This window comes from Dermochelys coriacea, chromosome 19 (assembly GCF_009764565.3).
Source record: "Dermochelys coriacea isolate rDerCor1 chromosome 19, rDerCor1.pri.v4, whole genome shotgun sequence".
Classification (NCBI taxonomy): domain Eukaryota; kingdom Metazoa; phylum Chordata; order Testudines; family Dermochelyidae; genus Dermochelys; species Dermochelys coriacea.
Window position 1 is genome coordinate 11,864,246 of NC_050086.2, and position 27,406 is coordinate 11,891,651.

Below are 27,406 nucleotides of genomic sequence, written 5' to 3' on the forward strand. Positions count from 1 at the left end.
GGCCAGGAGGCTCCATGCACTGCTGTCGCCTGCAGGCATCATCCTCCCCCCACCTCCTGTTGGCTGGTTCTTGGCCAATGGGAGTGCGGAGCCGGTTCTCAGGGCGCAGCAGGTGCAGCCCCATGGCCCGCTGCCTAGGAGCCGGACCTGCTGGCCACTTCCGGGGCGCGGCATGGTGCCAGCCAGGGACTAGCCTGCTTTAGCATCGCAGCACCGCCGACCGGACTTTTAATGGCCTGGTTGGCGGTGCTGACCAGAGCTGCCAGGGTCCCTTTTTGACCAGGCCTTCCAGTCGAAAACCGGACACCTGGTCACCCCAGACCAGAGGCATCAGTGGAGATGGGAGCAGAAGCATCCCCTAAATATTAATCTAATTCCCCTCCCACCCCCGGGCCCTGATCCACCACCCTCCTAGGGAACTGGGACAATACGAGAGCGGATCCCAGAGGAACAAGAGCCTCGGGCTAGAACCCGGGGCCGAGGCTCCACAGCCGAGGCCTATCCCAGGAGCCCCCAGAGCAGCAGCACTCACCCAGCTCTGCTCATCCTCCTCCCGGGTCACCACGATCACCTCGCCCTTGGAGAAGGTCAGCTCCCGGGCCCTCTCCCCCTTGCAGTCCACCAGAGCCATCACCCTCTTCTGCCTCACCTTGGCCTGCGCAAGCAAACGGCACATGTCTCCAGAGTCCCGGCTCAGGAAACGGGGCAGGGAGGCGCCTGCTGCTGAGCCCCCCCGCCCATGCTTTGCTCCAAGGCATCACAGAGAGGGCTCTGTGGTGTGAGGGCACAGTGGGTTAAAGAACCGTGCCCCTGCCTGCCCCCCACTTCCCCAGCCCAAGCCTCTTCCCCCCACCCACCTGTCACTTCTTTCACCTTTGCCCACCCCTCCCTGACCCAGCCTTTCCCAATCGGTTTGTAGCCACGGTAACAACCGTGCCCAGAAGATTCCCAGCTCAGCCTGTGGCCCTTGCAGCTAGGATTTCCAGAGCCCCAGAGTAATGGGTGAAGCAACTGCTCCATGAGCCCCACGGCACATGGGGATTTTACTCCCTTTGAGGTGATAAGTGCCCCAGCCTCATCCTCCAAGGTAGCCCCAGCAGGGCCAGTTTCTTTCCTCCCAGGAGGCATGGAGCCAGCCACCCGCCCCTCGTTAACAAGCCACACCCATCTGCAGCAGTGAGGACCAGCCCCAAATCTCCCCACCTCCGCCCCAATCTGGAATCACTGTGATGGCCACCATCTTAACTGACACATAGGAGAACTGAACCGGGGACCTCTGGATCTAAACGTGGGAGGGCAGCTCTATACTACAAATTGACATCGGTGCAGCCGCAGCATGTCTGGTGAAGAGGCTCTAAGCTGACGGGAGAAAGCTCTCCTGTTGGCTGAACAACTCCACCTCCGCCAGAGGCAGTAGCTGTATCGGTGGGAGACGCTCTCCTGCAATATAGCACCGTACACACAGAGGGTTAGGTCAGTTTCACTGCGTTGCTCAGGGAGGTGGATTTCTCACACCCGAGTGATGCAGTTCTACTGAAACAAGTGTGGTGTGTAGACCAAGCCCGAGTCTCTGCCACTTGAGTGAAAGAGAGACAGATCCATATCCTCTGTAGATCAGGAACACGTAACATACACTGATCAGTGGGTTAAAGCTGCACCCCTCACTCCACCAGGGAGCCCAAATCGGACAGGCCGAACAGGGGGTGAGCACATACGTTGGAGCGGGAGGGAGTGATCACAGGGAATTTCACAGCTGGCAAGGGAATGTGAGAGTAGCTGGGAAGAGGGGGGAAAAAAATCGAAGCCACTGAGATGGGCAGTGGAGCCACAAAGAGACAGAGACCAGCCCCCTTCCTGTGACGCTTACCGGAGCAAACCTCCGGGGCACGGGTACCGGGGGAGCGTTCTGCACTGAACTCGGAGCCTTGCTGGAAGGTGGGTCCTCGGGGCAGCCAGAGCTTTGCAGGGAGATGGCCAAGCCGGAGGATTTCCCCACCGAGCCACCGCTGATCCGCCGGTAAGACCGGGTGCTTTCTGAGCTGAGGGCAGAGGGGTTGCTTCAAACCATCAGAAAGATGCGAGGTGGTCTCCCAACCCTCTCCCCCACCACGAGACCCCAGTGGGCTCCCCCTCCAAAGCATGAACTTATTCTAGCCAACGGTTTCTTCCACAGAGCCCCCCACCCCCACAATGGCTTTTTCTCCCCTCCTTGAACCCCAGCTCCCCACTAAACAGCGCCAGCTGCAGGACTGCACAGCCACAGTAGTGATAGGGTTGAATATTTGCAACGATATGGAAGTTGCACCCCTTTTCCATGAAGAATTCCCCATGTGGCAGAAAGGCACCCAAGGGCCAAACCCTGGATCGTTGGGCCCTTGGTGTGCAATTTGGGCTCCTCCGGAGCTGATCAGCACCATCACATCTAGCAGGTTTTGCAAAGCCCCAGTCAATGGTGCAAAACCCCGCAGAGGTAATCCGACACCTCTCCCGCCACTGGGGGGCACTCCTACACCCAGAGGGTTCTCCTCTCAGCCACAAGCTCCGGGGTCCACTCCCTACCTGAACTTGACTGGGGTTATTTGCCCCTGTTCCGGCGACGTCCCAGCGGCAGGCTGCTGCGCTGTTGTCTGACTGGTCTCAGACGTCCTCCGCTGGCTGCTGCTCTCCGTCTCCGAGCGGGTTTCCCAGTAGACCGTGCGTCTGGCTTCCGGGGGGCTTCGGGAGGTGGACGGCAGCAGGGAAGCACAGCCGTCCAAGGTGCTGGGAGCGCTGGATGTGGACAGGTGTCGGCGGGCAGGTGCCTCTGACGACACAGAGGACTGGGGCTCGGAGGCCTGACGCGGGAGCTCTGGGCAATCTGGAATGGAGGGTATGGGAGATGTGCCCCAGCAGAGAGCTCCCCATGCATTTACCAACCATATTGGGACGTTGCTTGGCCTTTGAGTGCCCCATGGTCTTTGATTTCCCACTGGGGAGCAGAGTCAGGGCACTCATGACCTGCAGAGCCCTTTCCAGGAATGGCCAAGCCAGTTCAGAGTAAGAACCAGCTGGGACCTTCTCCCCAGCCCTCAACCTCCCCCCAAACCTCAGCTGTATCTGAGATCCAAGAGAACTGAACATCCCTGGTTATTCTCCAGGGTCTGGGCTGCCTCCACCCTTCCTGGGCCAGCTGGTCCCAGAGTCCTATGGGCCTGAGGCAATGCAGGAAGCTTGGCTGGAGGGTAAGCCCTGTACTCAATAGGACAGCGGAACTGGGCTGGGATCAAGAGGCTTGAAGAAGCAGCCAGTCCTAAGGGCTGAATCCTCAGAGCGTTGGTCTCACCAGCACTTCCGACCTCCCTTGGCCGGGCTGAGGGGGACAAGCTCACCTGCTGGGCTCTGCCCCGGTTTGGTTCTGGAGCCCCCTCTGGTCGGGTTTTTGATGGGCAGCGGCGGGGGGATCTCCTCGCTGTGTGACCGCCGCTGGATGGGCCGCGAGGGGACCAGGATGGTCTCGTAGGTCTTGTTGCTGATGTCCATGCCAGTGCAGCTCCACCGGTTCTGGGGGAAGAGGGCGGGTTGGCCCGTGGTTGGGGACGATGTGGACTTGAAGGATCGTTGCAGTGGGCTCAGCTGGATTTGGGGGGGAAAAACAACCATTGTTTCCTTGCTGCTGCCCAGAGACCCTCAGCAAAGCCACCCCTCTCAGTAGCTTGGTGCCCACCAGGTAGGTGCTCAGCATAATCACCTCCCCACTATGTTCCTGGAACCCGACTCCTGCTGCCCTTTGCCCTGCCATCCAGGTGCTGGGTTCCTCTGATGTTCTTGGCTTGACATAGCAATGCGCAGGCCTAGTGGGCAAGCCAGAGATCCAGACTGGTTTTCGGGAAAGTTTGGATCCTGGTTCCTGTGAAGCCAGCCAGCTCTGCAACAGACTGCACTGTGGGGTGGGATGAGGGGACATCTACTCTATTCGCTAGGAAAGGGAACTTTTAAAAAGTGGAGGCCCTAGTTTGCATTTGCCGGTTTTGTTTTGCGAGGGAACCATTTGTTTCAATCACGCTCTCTGGTTTCCAGGGAGGAAATCTCCGTTCTCTCTCAAATCAACCTGTTTTTGTTCCATTACACATTGTGTGCGTGATATAGGGGCAGTGGTTTAAGATAAAACTAGGGCACCCTGCTCACTGGGGGCAGAGCGTCTGGGATTCCTGCGAGTAGCCAGCACCAGGAGCTGGATGTCACAGTTGAACGCTTCTAAGGGGACTCGGGTGCCCGGAGGGGAGCGCTCGAGCGGCTGGTGGCATTTGAGACCTGCCATCCAGTTACCACAAGCAAGATTCCCTCACGCTGGAGGCAGGGGAGTAATAAGGGGACTCACGCTGCTGGGTACCCCGAGAACCGTCATGAGGGTAGGGGTCCCACTTGCCCCTGTAGGAAAGTGGCCCTGGGCCTGGCAGGAAGGGTTCTGCCCATCCCAGAACCCTGGCCTGGTAGAAGCCAGGGACACGCACACATGCTGCTCGGGAGAGCAGTACCTTCTCCTCCAGCTCCTCCTCGCTGTCGTAGGTGTATTCCTGAGAGGCCTCCCAGTCGTACTCCAAGTGCACCTGCAGGTTTAGCTTCCCGGCCTGTGCCTGCTCAAGCTGCCAGAAATTTGGGGTGCGAGAAGATTCAGCTCCTCAGCAGAGCCCTGATCTTCTCTGATCCTGCATGCCCCCAACCCACCCCTACCCCATGGCACAGCACCCCCAACTTGCCTCCCTTCTCTGCCCCATGGCAGGAGTCATCTGGGCTCTACAGTAGGACCCTGCTTCCTCCCATCTCCATCCTGGGAAAGGACCTCATCCCACAGTATGCCCACCTCCCTCCTTGCCCCATACCAGGCACCTGTTCCCCACCCTGACAGCAGATCCCATCCGCCCTCCCCCAGAAGCAACCAGCCTACGTTACTGTGAACACAAAGCGCTCGACCTACCAGTTCTTCGCACTCAGCGTGTTTGTGCCTCCTTGCCACATCCAGGGCCGTCTCGCTTGCTGCATTCACTGTGCGGGGAAGGAGAGGAGGCCAGGTTTGCATTACCAGGCCCCGCCGAGAGCGCCCCTCGCTCCCTCACCCTCAGAGATCCCCCAGAGCAGAGAGACACCCAAGGCGGATCAGTGAGCATCAAAGCCCCATTGAACCACCGCTCCCTGAACCAAAGAGGGCCCCAGATCTGACCACCAGGCTCAGGGCTGTGTCTGTACATCGATTGCCAGCAGGAGATGGTGGGCAGGATTAAACCAGGCTGCACTGAACCCAGCTCTTCTGCACCCCCATAGCACCCTCCAGTGAGTGGGTAACTGCAGGAGCTTGCTCCTGCTCCATTCCACTCAGCCTTGGGGGTCAATAACAAAAGCCAGGCAGGAAACACGTTTCCCGTCCCAGGAGAATTTGAGATTTTGTTAAAAAAAACTCCCCATCCCGAATCAAGAGAAAAACGCTGAAATCTCAAATTTTCAGACTGACTGGAAATCCAAAAATACACTTCAGATTGGATCAAGAGAAATGTTTTGATTCTATTTCGAGCTTTTTATAAATTTTATAATGCAATAAAAAAAATTAATGCAATAAATTAAATTTCTAAACAAAATAGGCGGCCGGACCCAAAAACCGGAATTTGGTTTACAAAAATATTATATATAACAAAATTTGCGATGTTTCAACTTCCAAAACTTTTTTTGAAACAAGAACTTCATCGAAACCATCCCTTTCCCACACACTGTTTTGGTTCTGACAAATTGTCATTTTCCAGTGAACAGGGGTTTTGCTGAAAAATTCCTGCCCAGCTCTATAAATACCCCCAATCTCTCTAGAGGATTTGGGGGTCCCTTCTGGCCCTAAACTCTACAACTCTCTAGAATGGACCAGAATTGGATCCCCTGCTCTGACCAACCTTCCCACCCTCAACAGGAGTGGAGGAAGCTCCCTGAAAGTGGGGGCACCCGAACTGTGGCCCCGCCTCTTCTTCCCCGCCTCCCCGAGGCCCTGCCCCACCTCTCCCCCCACTTCAAGGCCTTGCCCCCTGCTCACGCTTCTCTGCCCCCTCCATCCCCATCGCTTGCAGCCGGTAACAAGTGATGGGACCATGGCCCCCCTGTTCCAGCGACCCCGACCCTCAAACTTTGGTCTCTGGATCTGAACTTCACAGCTCAGACCCACCTCCCATGTAAACATTTCCCCCTATTCTCACACGTTCATACAAATCGCCATGATACCGTCATATTGTTTAAATCCTTTACTATTAACATCAATTTAAATGGGGAAGGGATGTTTATGTGGTCAGCACTCCCTTCCACAACTGCCTAGTCCAGGCCAGGACTTAGAAACACTCTGTCTGGGGGGAAATAGGGAGCACAGGCTAGAAATTAAAGAGCCAGTGAGAACCACAGGGTCTGTCTGTGTCCTGCAGCCTCAATAAACAATCTCCTGAATAGTCATTTCATCCGAGTCCTGTCTAAACATGTGAGATACGATCAGGGCTTGTCTATACCCAAAATTGTACCTCTGTGACGATAACACTATAGCAGTACTAGTGTGGTCGCTGGAGTCATAGTGATATAAAAGGCGTTCAGACCAGACCTAGCCATTCCTCTTCCCAAATCGGAATAAGCTATACTGGTGTAACAGCACCAGGATACTGATATAACTGCATTCACACTAAGAGTTGGATCAACTGAGCTATTTTGGTGGGGGGGGGGAATCACTCCCACCCCCCCCAATCTGAAATAGTTCAACTGGTACAAGAATTCTGGATAGGCCCGACTTTGGGACCTGTCAATATACCAAAGTTACACAATTTTAGCTATCCCAGTATAGTTAAAGCAGGACAAGCCTCATAGTGTGGATGCTCTTATACCTGTACAGATGTGCTCATACTGGGCTAGCTATTCCTCTATGGGAAGGGGGATAAACTGTACCGGCATAAGGCATCTTTATACCAGTATCACCATGCTTGGGGTTGTACTGGTCTAATTATGTCCCTACAAATATCACATCCTTAACAGTATTAAACCAGTACAATATGTGCAGGTAGACCAATTTTAGTGCAAGTCTCCCTCACTCACACACAAAGTCTTCACTGCAGAGTTAACTCAGGGGATCAGCAGCTCGGCTAGCCTAGCCTGTGATGTGAGCAGCCTCACTGCAAAGTCCTGCCTGAGTTATGGGGTACATCTTCACTGCAATAAGAGGCCCACGGCCTGGCTGTGGCTGGCATGGTCAACTGACTCAGGCTCATGGGGCTATAAAATCAGTGTGGACGAGAGAACCCAGCAAGGGGGGAGGGTCTCCAAGCCTGGGCTCCAGCCCAAGTGGGAATATCTACACTTCAATTTTTAGCCCTGTGGCATGAGCTCCGTGAGCCCCAAGTCAGTTGAGCCAGTCTCAGACTGGTTGGTGCGAGGGTATTCTTTGCAGTGTAGACGCAACTTATGACTTCTGGGAGCACATCCCATGGTTCTCTATGCTGCAGTAAGATGAGCTGCTCTACCCTTCTTTCCCTGGGAACTGTGGGAGAACTCATCTGTCCTTCTAGGCACATGGGGCAATTGTGGGAAGGCACTGGAGGACTATTAGCACTCCAGGGGTTTAGCCTGCATCCATACTGCAAAGTGGGAAGGTTACCCTTCCAGCCTGAGGGAAAGCAGTACCTGGGCTAACCCATCCCTAGGTGGGCCAGCAAGCCTGGGTTTAAAGCATACTCAGGTCAGAGAGTTGTGTGTGTGTGTGTGTGTGTGTGTGTGTGTGTGTGTGGTCTGGGATAACACCCAAGGAAAAGGCCCAGCTAACAGCCATATATTACAGCTCACCAAATACACACACTCTACAAAGCAAGCCGCTTTGTCATTAACCTCTAGTTTAATCAATGATTAAAAAAAGAAACCAAAATAAAAAATTGACGCTGAAGGGGAACAGAAGCATTTAAAGAATTTTCCTAAGTCAACAATATTGACTAAAGTGCAAGGTATTGTAAGAGTGGCATTAATTAAATGCTAAGTGACTGAATTGGGAATAATGACATTAGACCAGTGCTGTAATTAAATGAGGAATTGATTGAAAAGAGCCATATTAAATTCAGAACACTACAAGACAAGACCGATCACTGCACAAAAGCCTTTAAAGGGTTTACAGTGATTCAAGTCAATTAAGAGTTTAAAAACTAACAAACGTTCCAAACCTGGTTGTGACTAGGTGTTATGAAATCCAATTATGTGGCAAATATGGGTTAGTGTCTCTATTACATGCACACAAAACCAGTTTGACTTGGTTCTAATGTGCAGAGAAGGATTATGCATAACCTGATAGAATAAAAATGAGGAATCATTGTAGTGGATAGGGCACTGGACAAGGAATCGAGACCTAAGTTCTATTCTGCTACTGATCTGCTCTGTGCCTCAGTTTCCCCATTTGTATCAGAGATAATGCTACTTATCTCCTCCCTGCACACTGTATGCCTTAGTTAATAAGGTGAATGAAGACCCTCAGATGGAAGATGCCGTGTTAAGCACAAGATAACCTTTGTAGATTTCCCATTCTCCCTGCAGCGTGGAGTGCGTACGAAGACAAGAGACAGAGGACAGATGATCTAGTGGTTAGGGCGCTAGCCTGGGACTTGGGAGACCTGGTTCTATTCCCTGCTCTGCTACAGGCTTTGGGCAAGTCATTTCCCTGCTCTGTGCCTCAGTTTCCCAACTTGTAAATTAGAATACCAGGACTTCCCCTACCTCACAGAGTTGTTATGAGGACAAATTTCAGAGTAGCAGCCATGTTAGTCTGTATTCGCAAAAAGAAAAAGGAGGACTTGTGGCACCTTAGAGACTAAAATTTATTTGAGCATAAGCTTTCGTGAGCTACAGCTCACTTCATCGGATGCATTACATCGGACAAATACATTACAGATTGTGACACACCCAGCTACAACAGTAACGGGAGTCAGATAAGGACCTAGGACAGAGAGATAAACACTGGCTGGCCCCTTTGTTCTTCCATAAAAATTTTGGGAGAAATCCAGATCGCCCCATTTTACAATCTGATCTGATTTCCCTCCTCCCACCACCCAGCACAATTCCATAGGGCAGGAGCATCGTATGGCTTTCCCTCCAACCTCCCTCTGGCTGCGCTCCCTGCCCAATCTACCCCGCACTCCCTACCTGTGTTTGTGGCCGCTTTCCCTTTCAGCAGCAGCTTGAGACAGTTGAGCTGGTTGTACTGAGCGCTGTAGTGCAGAGCTGTGTTCCCATCGTGAGTCACCTTGTCCAGGTTGCCCCTGCACAGCGAGGCAAAGGCAGTTGAAGATGCAGGCATGGGTCAAACATCTCCCACCAGAGAGACAGCATGGCCTAGTTGGGGTCTGGGAGTCAGGAGACGTGGGTTTTATTCCCAGCCCTGCCACTGACCCACTTGAACTTGCATACGTCACTTCCCCACTCTGTGCCTCAGTTTCCCCATCTCTAAAATGGGGAGAAGGCTCCTGACCTGGCTCTTGTGGGGGACGGGAGAATCAGTGACACTCCGATCCTTGTATGAAAGGCGCGCTGACAGTCATCAGCAGAGAGATTTTTATTCCCACACAGAGGAACTATATCAAGAGAATCCTTCTCCCTTCCCAGATCCTGACATTATTGTTCTCCAAATTCCTTCTAGTCCGGCTTCAGCCTTCCCATCCGACTTCATCCTTTTCGTGCTGGGAATGAGGGGCACAGAATACAGTATTCCAGCCAGGGGCTCACTGAAGTCACATGGAGAGCAATTATCTCTGTGCTCTATTGTATATTACAGCCATGGAGCCATCCCATAATCACAGGGGCCAGTGGACAGCTTATTGGATAGACCTTATGGCAGCCAGTCTAGGTCTCTCTTCCACCACTCCCAGTTTCCAGGCATCTCCTCCTTCCCTGCATTATCATCTGCCTTTTGGATTAGTCCCTCCCCACAATTTGTTCTGAATCAAATCTGTTATTTTCTGCCCCAATTTCCAACCTCCCTTGGTACCTTTGGATTAATCCTCTGTCCTTGCAATTCCTCCCATTTTAGGGTCAGCTGCAAATCCCATCAGCTTTCTCATTAACCTCCTTCTAATGCAGGCGATGAAGGCCAGTTCCAAGCGGAGAACTCCTCTCCAGCGACACAGTGGGTCTCCCAGGCAGGAGAGCTCTAAGTCGCATGGATTTTTTTCTCAGAGCCTCCCCTCCCAGCATTGACCAGGCTGCACCTGCTTAGCTTATGAGACCCAACATGTTCCCAGCCCAAGATGCTATGGCTGCCAGCCACCCACCTGCCATCCTCCCTGGGTGAAGCTTACCCATTCTGAATGATGAAGTCCACCAGCGGGAGGGAGGACTTGTCTGCATAACGCACGGCCAGGTGCAGAGCTAACTCACCCTGGTCCTGTCACAGGGGGGAGAAGCAGCAACATTAACCCTCTCTCCACTACAGCACAGCTTGGCTTGGCACATTCAATTCACAAGAGAACATAAGAACAGCCATCTGGGTCCATCTAGCCCAGTACCCTGTCTTCAGACAGTAGCCAAGGCCAGGGAATGAACAGAACAGGCAATCATTGAGTGATCCATCCCATCATTCACCCCCAGCTTCAGGCAGTCAGTCAGAGGCTAGGGACACCCAGAATATGGAGTTGCATCCCTGAACATCTTAGCCAGCGGAGGATAGGTCCACCAATGGCTATCCTCCATGAACTTATCTAATTCTTCTTTGAGCCCTGATCATGGCAGCGTCCCAGCAGGGGTTGTAGGTTTGATGGCCACTCATCTCCTGAGAGCCCTGCAGAAGACGTGTCCTCTACCCCAGAAAATTGGATATTGACAAAATGAAATTTTTCCATGAAAAAAGTGTGTTTTCAAGAGAAAATTTTCAGTATTTCATCAAACAAGCCAAATGCTTGAAAAAGTGAATATTTCAGTTCAGATAGCCTGCCGTAGTGCCTCTTGGGAATTTTAGTCTAGTTTCTCTATGTCAAAAGAACAGGAGGACTTGTGGCACCTTAGAGACTAACAAATTTATTTGAGCTTAAGCTTTCGTGAGCTACAGCTCACTTCATCGGATGCATTCAGTGGAAAATACAGTGGGGAGATTTATATACCTAGAGAACATGAAACAATGGGTGTTACCATACACACCATAACGAGAGTGATCACTTAAGGTGAGATATTACCAGCAAGAGAGCAGGGGGGGGACAGGGAGATCTTTTGTAGTGATAATCAAGGTGGGCCATTTCCAGCAGTTGACAAGAACGTCCGAGGAACAGTGGGGTGTGGGGGTGGAATAAACATGGGGAAATAGTTTTGCTTTGTGTAATGACCCATCCACTCCCAGTCTCTATTCAAGCCTAAGTTAAGTGTATCCAGTACCCTATACCGGAAACCTACTGACCGCTATTCCTACCTACATGCCTCCAGCTTTCATCCAGACCACACCACACGATCCATTGTCTACAGCCAAGCTCTACGATACAACTGCATTTGCTCCAATCCCTCAGACAGAGACAAACACCTACAAGATCTCCATCAAGCATTCCTACAACTACAATACCACCTGCTGAAGTGAAGAAACAGATTGACAGAGCCAGAAGAGTACCCAGAAGTCACCTACTACAGGACAGGCCCAACAAAGAAAACAGAACGCCACTAGCCATCACCTTCAGCCTCCACCTAAAACCTCTCCAATGCATCATCAAGGATCTACAACCTATCCTGAAGGACGACCCATCACTCTCACAGATCTTGGGAGACAGGCCAGTCCTTGCTTACAGACAGCCCTCAACCTGCAGCAAATACTCGCCAGCAACCACACACCACACAACAGAACCACTAACCCAGGAACCTATCCTTGCAACAAAGCCCGTTGCCAACTCTATCCACATATCTATTCAGGGGATACCATCATAGGGCCTAATCACATCAGCCACACTATCAGAGGCTCCAGAGTAGCGGAGAGGCTCGTTCACCTGCACATCTACCAATGTGATATATGCCATCATGTGCCAGCAATGCCCCTCTGCAATGTACATTGGTCAAACTAGACAGTCTCTATGTAAAAGAATAAATGGACACAAATCAGACGTCAAGAACGATAACATTCAAAAACCAGTTGGAGAACACTTCATTCTCTTTGGTCACTTGATTACAGACCTAAAAGTTGCAATTCTTCAACAAAAAAACTTCAGAACCAGACTCCAACGAGAGACTGCTGAATTGGAATTAATTTGCAAACTGGATATAATTAACTTAGGCTTGAATAGAGACTGGGAGTGGATGGGTCATTACACAAAGTAAAACCATTTCCCCATGTTTATTCCACCCCCCACTGTTCCTCAGACCTTCTTGTCAACTGCTGGAAATGGCCCACCTTGATTATCACTACAAAAGGTTCCCTTCTCCCTCTCCTACTGGTAATAGCTCACCTTAAGTGATCACTCTCGTTACAGTGTGTATGGTAACGCCCATTGTTTCATGTTCTCTACGTATATAAATCTCCCCACTGTATTTTCCACTGAATGCATCCGATGAAGTGAGCGGTAGCTCACGAAAGCTTATGCTCAAATAAATTTGTTAGTCTCCAAGGTGCCACAAATTCTCCTTTTCTTTTTGCGAATACAGACTAACGCGGCTGCTGCTCTGAAACCTGTCTGTCCATTCTCAGCCTCTGACCCCCCCAGGGCAGAGCCTGTCCCTTTGCATGTGTTTGGAAAGCCCCAAGCACACAGCAGGCCCCAACAGAAATGGCTAATACATGGCAGAAGTAGTACTTGAGGATCCTTGGGCAGAAATTAGAAGAACTTGTGTCACCTTTCAATGCCCCTGTACAAACAAGAGCGGCCACATGTCACTGGCATGCGAGATGCAGGGCTCCATGCTCTTCCAGAGATGCGAATTTCAACAGAGCAGGAGAAGGAATGAGCTTTGAATCCACTTTTGACACATCTTCCCTGAAGCTGCAGAATGACGTGGCTCATATCCTCCCCACATGCTCCAAAGCTTCACCTTAAGGGCCTTACTGTCTCGAGCGTTTGGAAGGGGAAAGGCTGTCAGGAAAGACTGCAGCATACAGCAGAGATCACCTGGGCACATCTTAACCTGACCAGTTACCTGCCATTGCAGGGGACTCGGGTACTGGTGACACCTTGGACTCTCCTGTTTTCGGCCTGTGGCATGCACCAGTTTAGTTTCCTGTGCACTGAAATGCTTTTGGCTTAACACGGGCCTCTGGGAGATTTAATGGCCTGCAATATACAGGCGGTCAGACTAGACGATCAGATTGTCCCTTTCAGCCTTAGACTCTATGAAACTCATCTAAGCCAGAGCTGCAGCAACAGGGTTTAGCTGGGAAGGTCTATGAGCTGCACCGCAGCATGGAGATGGGGTCACAGCTGGCGTCAAGCATGAATCACGCTGACTGTAGGACTCACCCAGCGCAGTGCGAGTGACACCTTGCAGGATGGCACTGCCAGCATTTATGGTTTGTATTTCCGTAGCACTAGGAGCCCAAGGCATGGACCAGGCCCCCAACCTGCCAGGCGCTGGGCAAACGCAGAACAAACATGGTCACTGATGGCTTGTGCCCCAGACAGCTTATAATCCAAGTAGAAGACAAGAGATGGATACAGACATGCAAGCAGTGCTCACCTGGCTGTCAGGGCTAGCCAGGGGTTTTGCTAGATCATGCCCCTCCGCAAAGGCTTGTAACAAGGCAAAGAGATTCCGGTTCCGAATGGCTTCCCAGAGCCGGTGTGGCTCATCCCTGCCGGCTTTCTGGACATACTTGCGCTCCATGTATTTGGCCACAATATATTCTTTCCTGGCGCTCCTGTGGGCAGGAGGGAGGGAGCTAGGTCAGCAAGGTCACACCAACTCAGCCTTGCTGCAGATTCCTGAGCAGAGACTAACTTAGGCACGCCGGACCAAACAGCCCTCTCCACCCCGACCAGAAAGGAAAGATGTGGCTGGCCGTGCAGCACTGCTCGAGAGAGAGAGACCCTCACCTCTCGACTGACTCCTCGGGCTGGTGGATTTTGGACAGGGGGCTGATGAGCTTTGGATTCAAGCCAGGACAGGGGCAAAGCAAGAGTAGGAAATACACCTCTGGACAAGGGATGAGACAGCTGGTTGGGTTTGGATCAAGTATTTGCTGATGGCCCCACCTAGAGGAAGGTACCACCTCCACCCTCCTCCCAAGCGAGCCCATGACAGTGAGCAGGTCTGGGCCTGACACACCCCCCCTCATGAGCTCGCTCCCCCGCGTCTTACTCACATATCACTGCTTGACGATGGCTTCAGATTCCCCTGCGCCGGCAGCGTGGCCTCCATGATTTCGTTAAACCGTGCATTTCCAATACTGACCGCCAGCTACGAACAAGAGGGGGAACACCAGCCCCATAAGCACAGGTGCTTCTGTGCCTGGGAGCCCCCTGGCTTGACTTGCCTTCCGGCTAGTTGATCTGCTTCACACCCCAGAGACAGGAGAAACACCAAGAGAAAGAAGCTAAAGAAAAACTATAGTGGAGACATCCATCCTTCCCTAGAGATGGGCTGAGGCCAGGCTGCATTTCAGGGCTGGATTCAGGAGCACAGAGAATTTGTAAGTGGACCTTGCAAGATCTCTGCCATCTAGAACAATGGGAACCTTTGAAATCTAGTCGGAGTGTCACAAAACAGGCCGGCTCTCAATCTGTGCTGCACTAGGCTTAGCTTTCATGGCCATGCCTGTGAATCTGGGGCTCTGATGGAAGCGGGCAGAGTGCTAAGGGGAAGCAGAAAAGGGGAGCAAGGAGATGGAGGCCTCTCCGCACGGGAGCCACTTACCAGCAATTCAGAGGTGCTGAGAACATCCAGGGTGAGGGACTGTATGCGGGAGTAGTGCACCCCCAGCTCCCGGTGAATGCCCGAGCACTCAATGCACGTCAGGATGCCCAGGTTGATGGAAAGCCACGTGGGATCTGCAAGGAAGCAGTACAACACCAGTGAGCAAGCTGTGACAGCCCCCCAGCGGCACATCCTTCCCCACATCTCTACCTGACCCCCGCACTCCGGCACCTCCTGGCCTGTGGCAGGTCGGTCACTTAGTCCTTTTTACCCAAATCTCCGCATGGCATCAGGGGAGAGCTCGCTGGAGAAGTCCCTCACCTCTGCCCTTGCCCCGGGATCGCCACCCCTCCCGGCTGGCATTCAGCTTCCAACAACAGCCGGGTGTGGATGCTCACAGGCTCACGCCGTGTTAAACTAGATCACAGAGACAGTGTGCGCATCCTGATCTAAGCCAGCAACAGGCTAAAGCCACAAGGCAAAGCAAAGCTAACAATGCTGGTGACGTGACCAGTGCGAGGCTAAGGGCGCCACGCCCATGCACGCACTGAGACTGCCCCTTGCAACAGGGCTTCGCAGCATCTGAGTCCTCCGTCACTGACCTACCTGGGGCCCCGCAGTCACAGCACTGCTTGTTGCCTGGCATGCCCTTCACCTCACCAATGACCAGCTTGGCGAGCTCCTGCAGGCCAGCGTCCGTCACCCCGCCAGCGGAGGTCGCACAGCCGCTTGGGTCACCCTTGAAGGCGTTGCTGAGAGCTTCATCCTTGCTGTTCTGGAGCACGGACACCCAGCTGGACAGGGAGGGGGAGAGGGGAGACTTCAGACAGGAACCCAAGCAGTGAGGGACAAGTGGAATGGAAACCGAGGGGATCATGGGAGGAAGAGAAAACAAACGTTTTCTAGAAATGCATTCTAGAAATAGTTTCTAGAGAAACAGTACTGTAGGTAACAGGATCCTGCCTCTGTGCAAAGCCCAGGTCATGGCCGGGGATGGCTGGACAAGACACTGTTTGCAGCCTTCATTGCTGCTCCTGTCTTAACCAGAGAGGGCACCGTAACAACAAACAACCATCCTAAGCTCGTATATAGCACAGTTCCTCAGCAGATCTCAAAGTGCCTTGTGAAGCAGGACAGTATCATTATCTGCCTTTCATAAAAGGGGGGAAAATGAGGCACAGAGCAGGGAAGTAACTTGCCCAAGGTCACCCAGCAAGTCAGTGGTAGGGCCAGGAACAGAACGCAGGTCTCCTGACTCCCAGTCCGGTGCTCTACCGACTAGACCCCACTGCCTCCATACTACAGCATGATGATGCAAGGTACTCCCACCCTGCAGGGGCCAAGCACAGTGTCTTCACATGTGGTGCTCACAAGCTCTGAGAGTCCCAGGAGCTAGACAGCAGGCATAGGATGCAAACCTACAAAACAGATCATCCTGCCACGGGAACCGAGTGCCCTGTATTCTGTAGTAGTGAAAGGGGCCCCCAGACTCAGTGCAACATTCTGGCTCACCAGGGGCGGCTCTACCAATTTTGCCGCCCCAAGCAGTCACCGCCGAATTGCCACTGCCACAACAACGGCACAGCAGCCGCCGAATTACCGCCGCACCCGGAAGAGTGGCAGAGCTGCTGCAGAATTGCCATCGCGGGACACGGACGGCCATTCTCAGCACCAGCCCAAGCACCTGCTTGGAAAGCTGGTGCCTGGAGCCAGCCCTGTGGCTCGCATATCTGTGCCCCCCTGCTCTGCGGACAGAAGCCCGACTGCTCAGTTATGTCTGATAGCCCCAATCCCGATGGCAGCCAATGCAGAGCCTGCTGGATCTCAAGTGGGAGGGGCCTGTGCCTCCATATTTGCATATGCAGAGCCGGCAGCTATTCTGTTCTCTCCGGCAAGACCAGTAGCCACTCCCACTCAGGGAAAGGGGAGGATGGGCAGAGAGGACGGTTGCTGTCACTTACACAACACACTCCTGTTCATCCTCAGCCTGGAAGTGGTATGTCCTGTTATCTGCAGGGAGAGGGAAAGGGATAGGGGACAGGTGAAAGGGATGCTTTCGATATCTGGGAAAGCCCATGATCTCCGGCCAAGTCAGAAGCACAAAGCCAGCTGCTTCAAGAGGCTGGATAATTTTAGCAGGATGATCTATGCAGCATAGTGAAATAAAGCTCTTGATTTGTACTTCTGGAGACCTGGTTCAAGTCCAACCTTGGGCCACAAGTGTCATGAGTTTGGTAGATCTCACCTCACTCCACAGGGGACATTTACCCTCATCACCTAAGGATCATATAATTGGCAACTTCCACTTGGGGGAGGCCTGGAATTGGAAAAAAAGGGCGGGGGGGGGGGAGAAGGGATTCTGTAGCGCAGGAGAGCTGAGATGCATTGGTAGAGCTGTGGAGGGGTAGAATCAGGATAGCTAGGAGGTAGGTGAGGAACGAAGGCCATTTCAGAGCTGGGAGAACTTTGCACAGAGCTCAGTTATGCTAGTCCTGCCTCTAGCCCACGATGGCCATCTCTCAGTTTGCACCCCAGTTAAAAATACACCTTCCCTGCTCTCTTTAAAGGATAACTCTGAGGGGCTGCCCAGGTGCTGTTCTTGGTTGGGGGCGAAGAGGAAGAGAGGTTTATTCCTAGCCAGAGAGATGCCTTAAATTGGATTTACAAGAGCCAAAAATGGGGAGAGCTCAGAATTGTAGAGCAGATGCAATGTCCTATCCTGGACCTCAAGAGCATGAGATACTGGGGCCCACATTTGTAAAATTTCAATTGGTATTCTATTGTTTAACAGTGCAATTAAAACTGTGATTAATTTTTTTGAATTAACTGCGATTAATTGACATCCCTAGGCATTGCTGCACTCAGCACCACAAGGCCTAACTGACTTAGGAGCCTAAGCGCATTTTAAAAAGGGGTTTAGGCACTTGGGATTTAGGCACCAAAATCCCTTTTGAAAATGAATTTAGGTTCCTAAATCATTTATGATTTTGAGCGTAGCAATGCCTAGAGATGTCAATTAATCACAGTAAACTCAAAAAAACCCAATCACAATTTTAATTGCACTGTTTCATAATAGAATACCAATCGAAATTTATTAAATATTTTGGATGATTCTACATTTTCAAATATATTGATTTCTATTACAACACAAAATGCAAAGTGTACACTGCTCACTTCATATTGTTTTTATTACAAATATTTGCACTGTAAAAATGATAAAAAATAGTATTTCAAGTTCACCTCATACAAGTACTGTAGTGCAATCTCTTAATCGTGAAAGTGCAACTTACAAATGTAGATTTCTTTGTTACATAACTGCACAAAAAACAAAACAATGCAAAAAACTTTAGAGCCTACAAGTCCACGCAGTCCTACTTCTTCCTCAGCCAATCATGAAGACAAACAAGTTTGTTTACATTTAAGGGAGATAATGCTGCCCACTTCTTATTTACAATGTCACCAGAAAGCGAGAACAGGCATTTGCACGGGACTTTTGTAGCCGGCATTGCAAGGAATTTACGTGCCAGATATGCTAAACATTCATATGCCCCTTCACGCTTCGGCCACCATTCCAGAGGACATGCTTCCATGCCGAGGACACTCATTAAAAAAAAAAAATGCGTTAATTAAATTTGTGACTGAACTCCTCGGGGGAGAATTGTACGTCTCCAGTTCTGTTTTACCCACATTCTGCCATATATTTCATGTTCTAGCGTCTCAGATGATGACTCAGCCCATGTTGTTCATTTTAAGAACACTTTCACAAAACACAAAGAGGGTACCAATGTGAGATTTCTAAAGCTAGCTACAGCACTCGACCCAAGGTTTAAGAATCTGAAGTGCCTTCCAAAATCTGAGAGGAACAAGGTGTGGAGCATGCTTTCAGAAGTCTTAAAAGAGCAACGCTCCGATGCAGAAACTACAGAACCCAAACCACCAAAAAAAGAAAATCAACCTTCTGCTGGTGGCATCTGACCCAGAGGATGAAAATGAACATGCGTTGGTCCACACTGCTTTGGATTGTTATTGAGCAGAACCTGTCATCAGCATGGACGCATGTCCCCTGGAATGGTGGCTGAAGCATGAAAGGACACCAATCTTTAGCTCATCTGGCATGTAAATATCTTGCGATACCTGCTACAACTGTTTTCACTTTCAGGTGACATTGTGAACAAGAAACGGGCAGCATTATCTCCTGCAAATGTAAACAAACTTGTTTGAGTGATTGAGTGTACAAGAAGTAGGACTGAATGGACTTGTAGGCTCTAACGTTTTACATTGTTTTGTTTTTGAATGCAGTTATTTTTTGTACATAATTCTACATTTGTAAGTTCAACTTTCATGATAAAGAGATTGCACTACAGTACTTGTTAGTAAGTGAATTGAAAAATACTATTTTTTTTACAGTGCAAATATTTGTAATCAGAAATATAAAGTGAGCACTGCACACTTTGTATTTTGTGTTGTAATTGAAATCAATATATTTGAAAATGTAGAAAAACATTCAAAAATATTTAAATAAATGGTATTCTATTATTGTTTAATGGCGCGATTAATCTTTTTAATCGCTTGATAGCCCTACTAAATACCTTTCCAAATCTGGGCCCGGGGCTCTCTCATGTTTCCCTACTCACGCGTCACAAGGTCAAAGCACTTCTTTTCCTCCGGGTGAGGTCTCACTTGGCAGGTCAGCAGGTTCAGCTTCACGGGAGGCCGGTTGATCTGGGAAAGGAGGAGAGCTTGCAGGTGAAATGGGAAGTGAAGCGAGCCAGAAGGACTGAGGTGCCAGTCCCTGTTTAGGAACACAGCCATTGTCAGACAGGATCAGACCCAGGCTTCATCTAGTCTCCAGCAGTGACCAGCACCAGATGCAAGAACCCAACATTAGAGAGATGTGGGATCATCTTCTCCCTAACCTCTAATAGTCCAAGACTGGAGGGGCAGTTCAGCCTAGTTGTATCACACTGGACTGGGACTCAGGACACCCGGCTTCTATTCCCAGCTCTGCCACTCACCTGCTGGCTGATGTTGGAGAAATCACTGCCCCCTCTCTGCTTTTCAGTTTGTAGAACAGGGTAATAAGCTCATCTACTGATGAAAAGGCATTACAAAAGACCACAAGGTTTTCCAGCGTTTGGGTCAGCGTTAACTATGCTAACTCTGGATATTCTTGTTATCTACAGAAATGCCCAGGCCCCCTTGGAATCTTGCTGAATCTTCTTTTGCAGAAGAATCTGAGCCAGGGCAGTTTTTAAGCTGCATTTTACTCCCTCTACCTCTAGAGGGCAGCCATTCTTTCTACCTGAAGTTTCTACCGATTGTCTAGTCTGGAACCTCAAGGCATCACTTATGCTCCCTACCTGAAAAGGTGATAGAAAACCTTCTCCAGCATATTCTCTCTCTCTCTCTGTCTCATTTGTTTATGTCAGATGAAGTTGTTATAATGCAACCAGTTTGGGATTGCTTTACAAATTCCAAGGCTGGGTGGAGTTTACCAGAAGTTTAATGCAATGGAGTTCTAAGCAAACCTTGGCAGAGTTATGGACTTGCATGTGGAGGCGGCACAGATTCAGGGGCCAGATGGATTCCTAGGAAACAAACTAGCCAACCTTTGCACAGCTCGGTATGCTGTTTTGAGATAAACTGGCAGCTCCCCTTCCCACTGAGACACACTTAAGGAGCAGGGGATGAAGAGGTACAGACTGATCCTTTAAAGTGTAAGCTAAAAGGTTACCATCAGTAGGCACATGCTCTTGGGCTGCGATTTGGATGCCTGTTCGCATACCCATTCATAGGTTTCAGAGTAGCAGCTGTGTTAGTCTGTATTCGCAAAAAGAAAAGGAGGACTTGTGGCACCTTAGAGACTAAAATTTATTTGAGCATAAGCTTTCGTGAGCTACAGCTCACTTCATCGGAACGAATGAAGCTCACAAAAGCTTATACTCATTCATAGGAGGCACAGTTCACCGCACAGGCTTGAATGGATTTAATCTACAGCCTCCATAGCCATAAACAATCCCTTGTTAGGACGGCTCCATGGTAGGCTGAACCCAAGCCCCACCCATCCGCCAGCGCCTGGCGCTGGGCCTTACCGTGCTGTGCGAGATGGTGAGGCAGCCATACTTCACGCCACACTTCCTCTTTTGCCACACTTTCCGGATTCTAGGACAGGCAGAGAGAAGGGAGTGAGGGTCCATTTTGTACCCCTGGTACCCAGCTTCTTCCACAGCCCTGGTGACCCCCATGGCCCCTCATCTGGCTGATGGGCTTTAGTGGGGAGTATCACTTCCTGGGTTAATGTGGCACTTCCTTTAACTCACCCGATGGAGAAATACCCCTCGGAGCTCTGCTTAAACCCTCCGACTGCCCAGTCTTCTCAGTCCGCCTTCTCTGTTCTCACCAGGTGCCTCATCCCTTCCCTTAAACCCGACGCATGCCTCTAAGAGCCTTCTTCCCTCAGTGCCTGAGGCATTTCCTACCCCAACCGTTGGCCCATTGTACACAGGTGAAACTCTTCCTTCTCGTTGGCAGAGTGCTGCCCCCATTAGGCAGCAGCTTGCTATGCCCGTAGCATGGACCTTCTTCCTTTTCAAAGGGAATTTGGTGACAGGCTGGTAACCCCGGAGACTGAAGTCCAGGAGAGATGCTTGCAGCATAGGCTTCCTTACCAGTCCTATGCCAAAAGGACCACATCTTGGGACAGTTCATCTCCATCAGGCGCTGGCCTCTCTGCTGAGGTTCCCAATGTAAGTAGCAATTCGTGCCAGGTTTGGAGAGGACTTGCGTGGGATGTGGGCACCTATCTACTAGGAAATGGACTGACGCCACCGAATCATTTCAAACCTGACTCCTAATAGACATCAGCTACGGAGGAGGGTCACTCCTGAGCTGGGCTACCTCCAAACCAGAGTCCTGTCCCAGGCTCCATATTTTATCAACCCACCAACCATCCAGCCCCTCGTTCCATTTTTTTCCTTTCCACCCTAAAGGATCCGAGCTACACGTACATCCACAGAGCAGCTGGCAAGCATAATTTCTAATGGGTGCGTACTCACTAGCTCTGCTCCAGCAAGTGACTAACAATAGCAACGTGGCTGTGACGATTGGCAACTTGTGCTAGCTGCCTGACTCCATACCCAAGGGGTCGGGCAGGACGGTGCTTGGGTAGCTACCGCACACCACTGCAGCTATGCTTCTCGAGCGGAGCTAGTGCATTTACATTGACCTGAGCTGGGAAGTCCACCTCCCAACTGCTGTGTGGACATCCCCTGCATGCAAGCACGTGGACTGGGCAGAGACACGAGGGCTTTCAAGGATTCATAGTTTTAAGGCCAGAAGGGACCATTAGGATCATCTGATCTGATCACCTGCATGGCCCGCACTAAAGAATCTCCCCAAGTAATTCCTTGCATAATCACAGGTTTCAGAGTAGCAGCCGTGTTAGTCTGTATTCGCAAAAAGAAAAGGAGTACTTGTGGCACCTTAGAGACTAACAAATTTATTAGAGCATAAGCTTTCGTGAGCTACAGCTCCCCTCTGTTTTTTCCACCAAATGCATCCGATGAAATGAGCTGTAGCTCACGAAAGCTTATGCTCTAATAAATTTGTTAGTCTCTAAGGTGCCACAAGTCCTCCTTTTCTTTTTCCAAGTAATTCCTGCATCACTTGATCCTTCAACAGCCTCATCCTACGGCCACCCGCCTTCCCAGAGAACATCAGCTCTTAACGAGCATGTGAAGAGTCTATCTGAAACGGGAGCAAGCAGGAGCCAGTTCGTACGCACCCATCGCTTTTCTTGCACAGAAAGCCCGACTTCTCTGTCCCGTACTGCTTGTTCCCTTGGTGCTGGTGGATGCTGTAGCCACTGCCAGAGTTCTTCCTGAGAAGGTTTTCCTGAACTCACCAAGGACAGAACAAAAATATAAATATATATATTCGGAGCATAGGCCTCAGGGTCTGTTTCTTTGCTGGATCACAGCCCTCTTGCCCTGCTAGGGCCTGATCATGCAGGATTAAGCCAGCAGGGAACGCCCCAGACCTTCCTCTTAACGTTGTCCGCAGCACCTCCAAACGCCCTCCAACTTTATTATGGCCACTTGGAGAATCACTTAGAGCTCCACCATCCTGACTTCCCAGGGCCTTCTCCTTGATAGCAAACTTCTCCTTTCCCATCAACTTTCTTCCCTTTGGAACCTCTGCGACACTTGTCTTAGCCTTCTGGACAGCCTCTGACTGCTTGCAGGTCAGTTCCTGACCCTTTCCTACCACCACTGTGACACCACCCAGGTGGCTAGCGATGCATATCAGCTCCCAATGATGGATCCTCTCCTCCCACATGGCATCATCATGCTCTCAAGGCTGAGCTCTCAGCTCAGTCTCTGATGCCCAGGAAGGCCCACTGAAGGCCAGAGGAGCCCTTCCATTGATTTCAGTCGGCTTTGGATTGGTTCCTATTCTATCTACCCACCTGCCTCCACTCTGGCTACCCTGGGGAAAGTCAATGGGTAACAGGGCTGTGTCTCTCTGTAGAAAATCCAAGGTAGGACGCTCATCAGGAGGCCTAGATCCAACTCTGTTGGTATTCCCTTACTGTGCTAGGCCCCTTCATTGCCTAGCAGAGTGGGGGAATAGGCCAAGAGCCTCACCTCTTTGTTCTCCAGCTGCAGGATGCCTCGGAGGGAGTCACGGATCTGAGTGAGCTCCTTCACCTCCTCCTCCTGGGCCTGGTGCAGCTGAAAAGAAAAGCAGTAGAAGACTTTAATATGATCATCCATGTTACTGCCATCCTGAGCCTCTCCATCCTCAACAACATGGGGAGCAGAGTGCGGGGAGGCAGGGGGTCATCTCTCTGAAGTAGGGCAAGAACATAGGAACTGCCAGGCTGGATCAGAACAGGGCCCATCTAGCCTGGAATCGGATCTCCTAAACGGGGACATTGGCAGAGTTGGTTCTCATGTATCCACTTGTTCACAGACACGCTCGCAGGTGTATAGTAGATTGGAGAGGTCCGATTTTCTGTTACAGAAGTTGTGCTGGTTTATGCTATGGTATCATATCCATTTGGATGATTTAAAATTCCCCCTACATTGCTCTGGCAAGCACTGTGCACATACAGCACTAGCCCCCTAGGGTCCCTATTAGCAATGTGTTCTAGTTACCACTTCATCCAGTTTTCTTAGTACTTTAGCAAGGCTCACTACTCTGATTCATAGGACCACCCACAGCACCTTTTTGGAATGGTAGCTGGACTCCAGTGTGTTTTCTCTTGAAAGTTCATAGATCCTTTGGAGTCCATTGTAGGGAACAAAGTAAAGGGCCCAATCCAAAGATGTGCGGAGCATCTGCAACCCGTGGCTGAGAATACTTACTGCATGTAAAGATGTGGCGAGCTTCTCAATGAAAGGGTAGAGATTCTGGGCAGCCTTCCAGCCATCTTGGAAGAAACTGAGAGAGAGAAAAATGTCAGCCAACGGCATTGCAATACCATTCATCAGCCATGGCCAGGTCCTTCACAGCCAGCTACGAGAAACCTGCTGTCAGCACTCGGGAATTCCTACCATGCTGGCCCTCTCAGGCAGCGCTCACCAAGAACACCATCAATCAAGGTCATGCTAAGGTTCCCAATGAGCCCTAGTCACTCTGCCTGATGGCCTGAAGGAGAGGGGGTTCAGAATCTACAGACCACCTCCAAACCCAATGGTCCCATTCATGTTGTGCCTATAGACATTCAGCTTACAGCAGCTGGGATATAAGCTTGTGATGCGCCCAATGTGCTTCCCGGGGCAGAGAGGGCAGGTAAGACTCCTCCCCGTCCCAGAAATGGACCACCAGATCACTCCCTTCTCATTACCATCAGCCAGGATGGTGGGCTGAGGCCGAGCCTCTCACCTCTCATCATTCAGGGCTTCATCCCACTGCAAGACATACAAGCTCAAACTCCACTCAGTTCTTCTAGCCTCGTTCCGGAGTGACTCCAGAATCTGGCACAGATTTGTTCTAAAACCAGAGCGCCAGATCTGAACACCTCCACATTTGGGGATGTTGGAAATCCAGGACTGGATGCAAGTTTTATATGACAGCCTCATCTCCTATATTGTTCTGAAGCAGCCTTCACTGGAGACAGGGTCGAGAGGTCAGCTGCCATGGATTCTACTCCCAGCTCTGCCACTGAACTACTGTGTAGCCTTGGGCATGTCCCCTCACCTGTGCCCTCAGTTTCCCTATATGTAAAATGGAGGATCACACAGATCCTCAGATGAAAAGTGCTCTTCAAAGTATCATTAATGCAATACAAAAATGAGTTTGGAATTAATGCAATTAATATTAAAATATTACACATTAATGCAACTAACTGCTATTAGGGTAATTTCGCTCCGCAGAGAGGGATTGCTTTAGTAATGGACTAGTGACACTAAACAAAGTAACCAGTCACTGGACACAGTACCAGTAAAATACCCTTTTCTGTGGCCCTTAAGCACATGCTTAATGTCTCCCATATTCTGCAAAAGCATGCGCTTAAATTAAACTCCATGCAGATTCGTTTCTGTCTAGCTACCACTCAGAGCTACTGGGAGTTACAGCAAATGAGGGCAAACTAGCAAGTCTAGAGTTCTGCTCCAGGAAGTGACATCACCATCTCACAGGACGTGCCGAGTGGGGTGGTACCTACTTATGTTGCGCATGGAAAAACTTGATCAGGCTCTGCAGGAAGTCTGGACCTTGCTTCGTCTGGCTCTCATTAGCTTTCAGCAGGTACTAGAGAGAGGGAGAAGAAATACCGAGTTAGGATGTTGATGAGGGACTCCTCAAACGTTGGACTAGCTCAGAGGAGAGAACGGGAAGACGCCAGATTTTTCAGAAGTCCAAGCCTTTTTTTTTTTTTTTGCCATACGGCCATTTCTTTAGTGGTCAGATTCAGGTCTGGAAACGGTGACACCTCTAGATGAGCCTGAACTGCAAAGTTCAGATCCAGATCTGGGTGTGAACTTACCCCCAAGTCCAGAGCATTTTGGTTCAGGTCCCATCAGCTGCGTAGCCAGGTGGAGGGAACAGGAGGAGCGATCCAAAAAAAAAAAAAGAGGTGCCACCCGCTGCGGCATTTTTACTCACCCGGCGGTGCTCCAGCAGCCAGCCATCACTCGCTCCGGGTGTCTTCAGCACTGAAGGTCCCGCTGTTGAGGTGCCGCCGAAGACCTGGAGCACCACCGGATGAGTAAAAGTGCCGCAGTAGGTGGCACCTTTTTTGGGGATCGCTCCCCCTGTTCCCTCAACAGGGGAAAATTTACAAGGTGCCAAGACATTCACAAGGTGCCACTTGTGCTCAGTGGGGGAGCGGCCACTGCCCTGCTCCCCCCATAGCTACACCACTGGATCCCATCTCCGGTGGAAACCCTCTGAGAGCCAGATGAAAAAGCGGCCAGTTAAACTAGGCCTTGCCCAGCCAGATCAGCGGTGTCACACACGGTGAAAGCGATCACAGTCATTTTGCACATCAGTTCAAGATCCACCAGAGCTGACTCTAAAGCCTCAGGTACAAAAAGCAGTTGTGTTTCACTGTGTGTGGATATTAGGAAAAACTTTTTCACTAGGAGGGTGGTGAAACACTGGAATGCGTTACCTATCGAGGTGGTGGAATCTCCTTTCTTAGAGGTTTTTAAGGTCAGGCTTGACAAAGCCCTGGCTGGGATGATTTAGTTGGGGATTGGTCCTGCTTTGAGCAGGGGGTTGGACTAGATACCTCCTGAGGTCCCTTCCAACCCTGATATTCTATGATTCACTAACACGGGCTCAAGAAGCCCAACCTAAACACCATTACTTTTCCTAGTGCAGCACTGACACATTTAACTCAATTTCAGCAGGTCAAGCTATAACCTAGGTCTCTGGAGGCTGTTGTACTTTCCTTCCCTTGGAAAACCCAAAGATGTGGATTGGGAGTGCTGTAAGCACCCAAAGGTCAAGAGAGTTTTTCTTGCAAGAGTTTGTTAAGTTTTGAGTTAAATACTATGTTAACCAAAAACAATACAATTTTAAAACAGTCCACATAAAAATATTATTCCTCCTTTCAATTAATCAGGTTTTACTTGTATAGTAGCTATAGTGGCATTAATCTAATAGTTCTTCAGTCATCCAGAGAGAGAGAGAGAGAGAGAGAGGAAAAAACCAAGAACTTTTAGGTCTTCTTCATGTAAAAAGGGCACAATCCCATTTTCAGCTAATGCAGCTGTCAGTGGTTCTCAGAATTGGGCTGATGATGAATTTCTTCCACTCCAATTTTATTTTCTCATAGAAATGGCCACAGTGGATCAAACTGGGGTCCATTTAACCCAATATCCTGTCTCCAACAGTGACCAGCAGCATCAGAAGGAGGAGCAAGAAACCCTGTAGATCATGAATAACCTGCCCCCTTCAGGGGGGGTTTCTTCCTGACCCTGATTAGTTAGAAGTTGGCCTATGCCCTGAAGCATGAGGATTTAAATCCTCATCACACTCTGGGTGGTCTCATTGTCCATATAAATGTTCAATCCTTTTTAGAGTCCAGCAGAGCTCTTGGGTTCACTGGCCTTTTTCTAAG

At 50.4% G+C, this 27,406-nt stretch overlaps 1 protein-coding gene across 6 annotated transcripts in view; it reads right to left on the minus strand.

Annotated features, from left to right (window-relative positions):
- ASAP3 (ArfGAP with SH3 domain, ankyrin repeat and PH domain 3) overlaps positions 1 to 27,406 on the minus strand; it is a 67,051-nt gene that overhangs the window by 3,347 nt on the left and 36,298 nt on the right. For 4 of the 6 annotated variants that reach the window (XM_043506141.1, XM_038377927.2, XM_043506142.1 and 1 more), the window contains exons 7-25: positions 25,505 to 25,590; positions 24,204 to 24,279; positions 23,481 to 23,567; positions 22,619 to 22,728; positions 20,928 to 20,997; positions 19,470 to 19,557; positions 16,797 to 16,845; positions 15,442 to 15,629; positions 14,836 to 14,969; positions 14,285 to 14,379; positions 13,660 to 13,840; positions 10,320 to 10,405; positions 9,169 to 9,284; positions 4,955 to 5,022; positions 4,515 to 4,622; positions 3,369 to 3,612; positions 2,560 to 2,857; positions 1,868 to 2,039; positions 533 to 655 (exon numbers count right to left, since the gene is read on the minus strand). In XM_043506141.1, the coding sequence (XP_043362076.1) occupies positions 533 to 655; positions 1,868 to 2,039; positions 2,560 to 2,857; positions 3,369 to 3,612; positions 4,515 to 4,622; positions 4,955 to 5,022; positions 9,169 to 9,284; positions 10,320 to 10,405; positions 13,660 to 13,840; positions 14,285 to 14,379; positions 14,836 to 14,969; positions 15,442 to 15,629; positions 16,797 to 16,845; positions 19,470 to 19,557; positions 20,928 to 20,997; positions 22,619 to 22,728; positions 23,481 to 23,567; positions 24,204 to 24,279; positions 25,505 to 25,590 (2,379 nt within the window). The remainder of the gene's footprint in view (positions 1 to 532; positions 656 to 1,867; positions 2,040 to 2,559; positions 2,858 to 3,368; positions 3,613 to 4,514; positions 4,623 to 4,954; positions 5,023 to 9,168; positions 9,285 to 10,319; positions 10,406 to 13,659; positions 13,841 to 14,284; positions 14,380 to 14,835; positions 14,970 to 15,441; positions 15,630 to 16,796; positions 16,846 to 19,469; positions 19,558 to 20,927; positions 20,998 to 22,618; positions 22,729 to 23,480; positions 23,568 to 24,203; positions 24,280 to 25,504; positions 25,591 to 27,406) is intronic. The other 2 variants (XR_006278262.1, XM_043506143.1) reach the window with 1 other exon arrangement.